This window comes from Euphorbia lathyris, chromosome 3 (assembly GCF_963576675.1).
Source record: "Euphorbia lathyris chromosome 3, ddEupLath1.1, whole genome shotgun sequence".
Taxonomy (NCBI): Eukaryota; Viridiplantae; Streptophyta; class Magnoliopsida; order Malpighiales; family Euphorbiaceae; genus Euphorbia; species Euphorbia lathyris.
Window position 1 is genome coordinate 66069079 of NC_088912.1, and position 8392 is coordinate 66077470.

The 8392-nt window shown below is 32.7% G+C and overlaps 1 protein-coding gene across 1 annotated transcript; it reads right to left on the minus strand.

Moving 5' to 3' along the window:
* Positions 1-5017: 5017 nt before the first annotated feature.
* On the minus strand, positions 5018-5929 carry LOC136221555 (glyoxylase I 4). Its single transcript, XM_066008930.1, has 2 exons — positions 5620-5929; positions 5018-5541 (listed from the first exon to the last, which is right to left on the minus strand). Exons 1-2 carry the CDS (start codon positions 5772-5774, stop codon positions 5184-5186), a joined length of 513 nt encoding a protein of 170 aa, XP_065865002.1. The 5' UTR covers positions 5775-5929; the 3' UTR covers positions 5018-5183.
* Between the last annotated feature and the right edge of the window lie 2463 nt (positions 5930-8392).

The window sequence follows — 8392 nt, forward strand, 5'->3', positions numbered from 1 at the left end:
AGATTAAATAGATAAATCATTGAACAAAATAAGAGCTAAAATATTATTAAAGATGAAGAACATTGTCACGGGATACAATTAGCCTAGGATTCATAGACTGTATCAAGGGATAAAAACATAATTAGATGAAAGGAGATAAGAAAATCCCTTTCAGGGAACCTGTCTACCCTGCAGCCGGCTTCCTAGGACTTAAGGACGGACCTTGAATAATTCTCGATAAACGGAGCTTCGAAGGTGCTTCAATGGAGGTTGAAGGAGATGGAGGAGGTGGAGAGGATTCTTCAAGGGTGAAGGCTAAAGTAATTTACAATAATGAAAGATGTCCATAATTCCTAACAAATGGAACTATTTATAATGAAAAACTAAAACCTATTCCTAATGGAAAACTAATTAATAAAACCTATTCCTAATAAAAGACTAATTAATAAAAAGCTTTCCTAACGAAAGACTAATTAATAAAAAGCTATTCTAATGGAAAAATAACTCTCCAAATATTATCTAATTAATTTATCTTTGGGGATAAAAATCTAATTATTTAAATACAAAAAGCTCAAAGATAATCCCTAAAAATCTGCCAAAATATTCTGCATGACTTTTATTTGATTTTGATGCGCCGAGTGGGTCTCTGATTCTGATCCTTAAAAATCTCCACCTTTATCTCTAAAAATCTGCACATAATCTCATAAAATATTATTTAGATAATTCACCCAAAATTAATTAATTATCCTACCAAAAATCATTTTTTAATTACCAAGCCAATTTTGATTTATTTTTGGTAGGTTAATTTCTTAATTTTGGGTACAGATAAAGCTCAAAATAATATATAGAGATTAATTTATTAAAAGTGACAAAATACTTGACAAAAGTTAGGAATATATAATAAAAAGCTAAAAAGTAATTTAAAAACCTAAAATTGACAAAACAATAATAACTTGCTACTAAAGTAAATAAAAAGAAAATAAAAGATACAAAATAGTCCCTAAAATCGTACTAAAAGATAGGAGTTTTTTACCCCTATCATACACACCTCAGCAAAATGGGGTGGTAGAAAGGCGACATAGAAGTCTTACTACTGTGGCAAGGGCATTACTCAAGCAAGGAGGATTGTCTGTCAAATTTTGGGGTGAAGCTATGTTATATGCCACTACACTTCTCAATATCTATCCGACTAAGGTATTGCAGTGGAAATCTCCTCATTTTTTGTTATATAGAAAAGAACCAAGTTTGACAGACTTGAAGATTTTTGGTTGCCAAGGATATGTGCTGAAAAACAATCCCTAGAGAGGAAAATTTGATGGTCGGTCAGAACAGTGTATCTATATTGGGTTATCAACTGGACAAAAAGGATGGAAGATGTGCAACTCACCGTTTGTGTGTGTCTAGGGATGTTCATTTCAATGAGCATATTTTTCCTTATTTGTCTAACACTATTGTTTCAGTACATGACAAGTCTTTAACATCACCAATGTTGTTTCAGTCTTCACTTGATAATGATCAAGGTCTTACTGATACTGAAGCAAGCACTTCACAACATTCACAACCTCCTGATCTTCTTCATAGTGCTCAAAATGATGATTATTCAGTAGAAAATACACCACAAATGCCTTCATCGGCAATTATCAGAACTGATTCACCGACAACTGATCACAATATGCCAGTTGTTGCAAATGAAATTCCAGCAAGGAGATCTACCAGGGTCACTCAAAAACCTCTGTGGTTACAAGATTTTGTTGTCAATCAAGTGACTCATGATGACAATATTATTCAATATAGCAGTCATTATCAAGCTTCTTTGGTCTCTATGAGTAAAGAGCATGAACTAAGAAGTTATAAAGAAGCAAAAGGGCAACCTCAATGGGAGAAAGCTATGGCAGAAGAAATTGCAGCCTTGGAGAAAAACAAAACCTGGACAATGGTGCAATTGCCGCATGGTAAACGTACAATTACTTCCAGGTGGATTTTTAAGATTAAATATGCTCTTGATGGATCGGTTGCTCGATACAAAGCAAGATTAGTTGCTCAAGGGTATGATCAGCAAATTGGTGTAGATTATCATGATAGTTATTCTCCCGTCACTAAAATCACAACAGTAAGGGTGTTTCTTGCAGTGGCAACTACGAATGGTTGGCCAATACAGCAGATCGACATCAACAACGTGTATTTGCATGGTTCTATTGAAGAAGAACTATATATGCAGCCACTAGAGGGGTATATCAATTCTAATTGTAATCTTGTTTGCAGGCTTGATAAGTCCTTATATGGCTTGAAGCAAGCTGGAAGACAATGGAACAAAGCTTTTTCAGAAAAGCTTTTACAGTTGGGATTTGTAAAGTCTGTTCATGAATATTGTTTGTTTACCAAACAAACTAAAGATGGGAATTTTTTGGCACTTATAGTCTATGTGGATGATGTGTTAATCACTGGCAATTCCATGATGCTAATTGAAGAAGTTAAAAAAGCTTTGGATGCAAGCTTTACTATAAAGGATATGGGGGAGGCTAAATTTTTCCTTGGTGTTGAATTGGCAAGGTCTGATAGAGGGTTGTTTATTTCACAATCTAAATATATAAGGGATTTGATCAAGGATGTTGGTTTGAGTGAAGCTCACAGTGTTGATAATCCTTTCCCTATAGGGTTAAAGTTAGATGAAGAATCTCCTGCCTATGAAAAACCAAATAGTTATAGAAGATTAGTTGGGAGATTGTTATATTTAGGCTTACCAGGCTTGATATTGCTTTTTCTACACAAAAATTGAGCCAGTTCATGAGTATTCCTACTTGTATCCAAATGGAGGCAGCCAAGCATGTCGTGAAATATTTGAAGGGCACTGTTACGATGGGTTTGTATTACACAGTCAATTCTGATTTATCTCAAATGAGAGGCTATTGTGATTCAGATTGGGGTAGGTGTTCAATTATTAGACGATCGGTGACATGCTATTGTGTGTTTGTTGGAGATTGCCTTGTGTCTTTGGAAATCAAAGAAACAAGGGCCAGTTAGCAAAAGTTCTGCAGAAGCATAATATAGAGCTATGTCAATTACATCTTGTGAATTGAAATGGTTGACATATTTGTTGGTTGAATTTCATATTGCACCCCAATTATCAATCACATTATTTTGTGACAGTCAAGCTGCAATATATATTGCAGCCAATCCTGTTTTCCACGAGAAGATGAAACACCTGGAAATCGACTGTCATTTTGTTCGACAATATATGGAGGCGGGATTTCTATATACTCCGTATATTACTTCTGCTAATCAGCTTGCTGATTTGTTAACAAAGCCTCTTACAGGAGCTCAGATGGCTTCAGCCTTGCATCAAATGCATTTGTATCAAAGTGCTGATGTTTCATCTGCTTTTACTGCAAATGGAAATAACTCCAGTAACAACAGTTGTGAAAGAGAAGATGAAAAGTATTTCATCTTGAGGAGGGGGTGTTAGAGAATAATAATAGTTGAGGGGGTTATATTGTAATTAGCCTTGTAGCATTTCCTTAACACGTGATATTTTGTTTAAATAGCTGATATTTTATCAGCAGTACACATATATAGAAATCATATTCTCCTTCTTTTCCTCTCTTTGTCTTATAGCAACCGTGTTGATATAGTTGAAAGGTTCTATAGTTTGAGTTAACCATGTCTAATTTGGTTTTGCATTTTAATTTCTTGAGCTTAGAAGATCATTGCCAAATACAGAAGAGGCATGTGCCATTCTAAGCCTCTGATGTTTGCTTTGAGATTCGATCATTCAATGGTGGGCCAATTTGGAGCAAAATTGGCTCATGATTTTACTGTTAAGGTAATTTTATTTGACATTAGTTTTTAGGTATTATAATTAATTCCTATAGAGGGTTTACTTGCTGGTCCGATTTTATTATTTACTTGGTATATTGTTAAAGCTAAATCGCCTTTGGTCTTCTCAGAAATACATGTTTTTAATATAATTGATGGCTAAGAACTAGCATTTGATCTTTATAATGTTAAAGACCAATGGAAAAGTAATGTGTTTTTCATATAGTTTTTAAAAATAATATATTAAATATTTGAATAATTTATAGTAATAATTAAAATTTTAAATAAATAAAAATATATATATTTAAAGGTATTATTATCTTTTAAATAAAAAAAAATATCTATTCTATTTTATCTTATTCCATCAACCTATATCTATTTTATCTTATTCCATCAACCAAACATAGGAATAACTATTTCAAAAGAATATTTACTCTATTCTGTCCTATTTTATTCCTTTGGAATGGCTATTATATTCCATTCTATTCCATTCCACGAATCAAAAAACACCTTAGTATGATATATTATTTTCATATAATATTATCGGTGTATGTGTGTAAAATGCGAACACTTCTCAAACCTAGAATTCATATTGTGAGAACAACTTGCATAAACTGGAGAATCTTATAGAAATAGTGATAAAACAAAATAGAAGAGAAAGAATGATGATATAATGTCTTTAAATATTGTTTCTACAGCTCTAAAGAGTGATTTTATAATATTTTCTAGGAATTAAATCCCTCATAAGCAGATTATGCAATCTATGCTAGTGAGTTCTTACAATACAATGAAATGAAAATAAAAATTTAAAATCATATTTCCACACTAATCTCTCTAGGTCAAGTATAAACATCCCAAGATAGCTTGTTTAATAGAATATCTTGAAATGATAATAAAAACACCAACACGCTGAAACAGCACAATCTACAATAATAATAAAAATAAAAATTGATCTTGAAAAAGAAAAAGAAGAAAACGATATAATATTTTCACTCCATTAATAGTAAGGAGAACAATATATCACTAAAACAGAAAACCATGACTAGGAGTTTGTATTTTTAATTATCACAGTAAGTTAATAATTCATTATTTGAAGTAAGTTGTAAAATGATGTGAAAAAGAAGTAACTTTATTTGTGTACTTGGGCCGGTGGCCATTTGAAGATTTAGGTTGTGTCCTAAGGAACATGTATGATCACATCAGTTGCTAGCTGGCAATTGATACATACTGCCAACATTAAATAAGGCTGAATAATTGCTCATATATATTACACTTAAAAACAAACAAGTAAGAAGAAATGATCATCTCTATTCTCTATAATAATAAGATCATATTTGCATTTCTTAATCTTTTATTAGTAACACAAATTAACAAGAGACAAAGACACTGAACTACTGCTGAACCACTTGGTGGATCTTCTCCATCTGCAATTTTTGGAGGTTAACTCGAGAGCAAGTCCTTGCTATTTCGCCACCCAGAGGCACCACTGGTAGATTATCGCAATTGCATATTTCAATCATGAACCCATCTGGGTCATGAAAAAACAGCTGTTCCACATAGATTCCTCCTTCCTCTACCATTGCTCTTACATGCTTTATCTCCATTTCTTTCAGCTTCTTTTCCACTGCTCCCATGCTCTCGCACTGGAACGAAATATGATTATCTTTCGGATTAATTTCACCTTTCTTTCGTAGGTTCGACGGATCTTCCGACTGCAACAAGTGTATTCCAATTCCGTACCCAAACAACCTATATAACAAACACAACATAATCCGTTTTAATTTCAAAATAACCAAATAGATATATACACAAATTTCTTGAAATTACCAAGCTCCATCGAAATCAAAAGATCCAGGCCTCCTTATCGGGATAAATCCAAGAACATTCTGATAAAAATCAATGGATTCCTCAACTGATCTGCACACAAGCGATATGTGGTTCAACGACTTCAGATGAAGGGGGTTTCCCATATTCTCCTTCATTCTCTTCTCCAATTTAGATTCCTCAGAATAAATGGGTTTATAGAAATCGACAACAAAAAAAAATTGAGAAAATAATCGATAGGCAAAACGAAATTAAACAACTCAATATTGACGGCAAGGCAATTACGGAACTCAGTATGCACAGAAATTGTAGGAAACGTGTTGGAATTTATAGAGCGATATAGCCTATGGTGGGGTCTATATTTATATTGCCACGTTTCCATCTTGCAACGTGTCAATATGGATGAGTTCGACACTTATATCCCATTGCTGACTAGGATATGAAACAATTATATCATGGTCACGTTACGTAAGCTTTTCTATTATATATTACTATTAGAGATAAAGGTGAAAAATACACATTAAATCGATGTGGTGGCAGAATCAGGGCCCCAAATGATCTGAGATTCAAATATATCAGTAAAAAAAATTTAAAACGTAAAAAAATCGAAATTAACTATACGGTTGACAATAAATTTTTAAAGTTCAGCCCGTTAAAGTTAGGCAAAAAATTTTTAGCCTCCAACACATTAAAACTGTAAAAATATTATCATTTTTTTTTAGAAACTAGTATTGAACTAATAGAAAATTAAACATGTTTATTTTTTTTTAATGTAAAGACATAATAAAAATGAATATTAAATATGTTTATTTTTTTTAATGTTAAAGATATTAAAAATGAATTCAAAAATATTATCAAAATAAAAATAAAGAGTCCATTTAAATTAATTAATAATGGTAACATATTTTTATAATTATTGAAAAATAAAATTAAAATAAATAAAAACTTTTTAAAAGAAAATGAGGTTGAAGGGAGCTAAACATAGAACCTCTCAAATAGAAATACGCATCCTTAATCATCTCATCTACCTTTAAACATTGAAATAATGCTACATAAAGTCAATATAATTCTCTTCAAAATATTACCAGACACCATCACTAAATTTCTCAATTCTCCGGCGGCCTGCAAGGGCTCGAACCCCTCCAACCCCTGGTTCCGCCCCTGAATTGATGCCTTGAGTAGTTTTTAAAATAGTGCCCTTATGTTGTCGATAGATAGATGAATAAACAATAAGTAGAGAAAAAAAAGGCTTAATACATACGCAACTTTCTGAACTTGTCCTTTTTTTTCATTTTACCCCCTAAACTTAAGGGACAACCTATTGACCCCCTAAACTTTCAAAAAACCACTCAATTTACTCATTCTCTCCGACGTGGCGCTGACCTGGCAAAATACAAAGTTGCAATAATCCAAGCACCGCGTCGGAGAGGAGGGTAAATTGGGTGGCTTTTTAGAAGTTTATGGGATCAATAGGTTGTCCCTTAAGTTTAGGGGGTAAAATGAAAAAAAAAGAACAAATTCAAGGGGTTGCGTATGTATTAAGCCAAAAAAATAAGAAATAAAATCTTATAAGATCCATAACACATTAAAACGATTATAAAAAGCAAAAATAATTATAAAATGTATTAAAACACACAAGAACAAGAAAATATATATTTCTCATAAATTCAAATCTATAGAAAAACATCTGCAATTCAATCATCATCATTTAAGTTATTCTGAACATTCGGATCTGAATCCTTTCTTTTATTGTAACTATATAGATTCATTGATCCACGAACAAGATATCGTTTCGCTCGTACTAAATTCGAAAAATGTATAAATCTTATTAGTAACTTTACAAATTGAGTCAATTTCAAAAATATTTTATCAAACTTAGGAAAAAAATAAAAAAAATAACTAAAAAATTATACTATATTTTGTATGAGTTTGGAAAAAAAATCCAAATATTCATCGAATTAAAATATTAGTCTTGAATTCTATCATTAAATCATAAAAAATTTGAAATCTTTTTTTAGCACTAACTAATAAACATAGGGAACAAAATATCTGTGTTTTATAATTATTTCTGGAATAGATCCAATAGTTTGTCAATGTTAGGGTAAAATTGTTTTAGACTACTAATATTAGAGATAAAATTGCATAATTTTAGACATTAGACATACAATTAGGATTTTTCTATTTACCGCCTCAAAATTACTTATCACCGCCCCCATTGGACAATTTTGCCCTTGGCATAAATTTTTTTTCAAAATTGGGAAAAAAAATTGAGAGAAAATTCAAAATTTGGCCTAAACGGATGCGGCCTATCGTCCGACCCATGGCGGGAACAGATGCCGCATCCGTTCCCGCCATGGATCGGGCGGGATGCCGCATCCGTTCCCGCCATGGGTTGGGCGGTGTGCCGCATCCGTTCTCGCCAGATTGGCCAAACGGTTGAAATCCGCCAATAGATAATCCTAATCTAACATTATAAGGCTCCATTGCAATTAAAGTGTCTGTATCGTTGAAGTGCTTCTAAGCCTCTGAATCACAAGGATGGCACATTGTTCCATCGTCACAAACATGTTCATGGTGCCATGTCATGTCAGTAGCAGTCACTTTAGAAATATATAATCTTCTCAGCCTTGGAGTCAATGGAAAGTAAAACATCCGTCTATAAGGAATTGCTTTCTTCTTACCCAAACCTCTTCTTTATTTGTACCTTGACTGTCTACAAAATTTACAATTGGATAACTCACTATCTTCTTGCCAATACAACATGCATCCTTGTGGA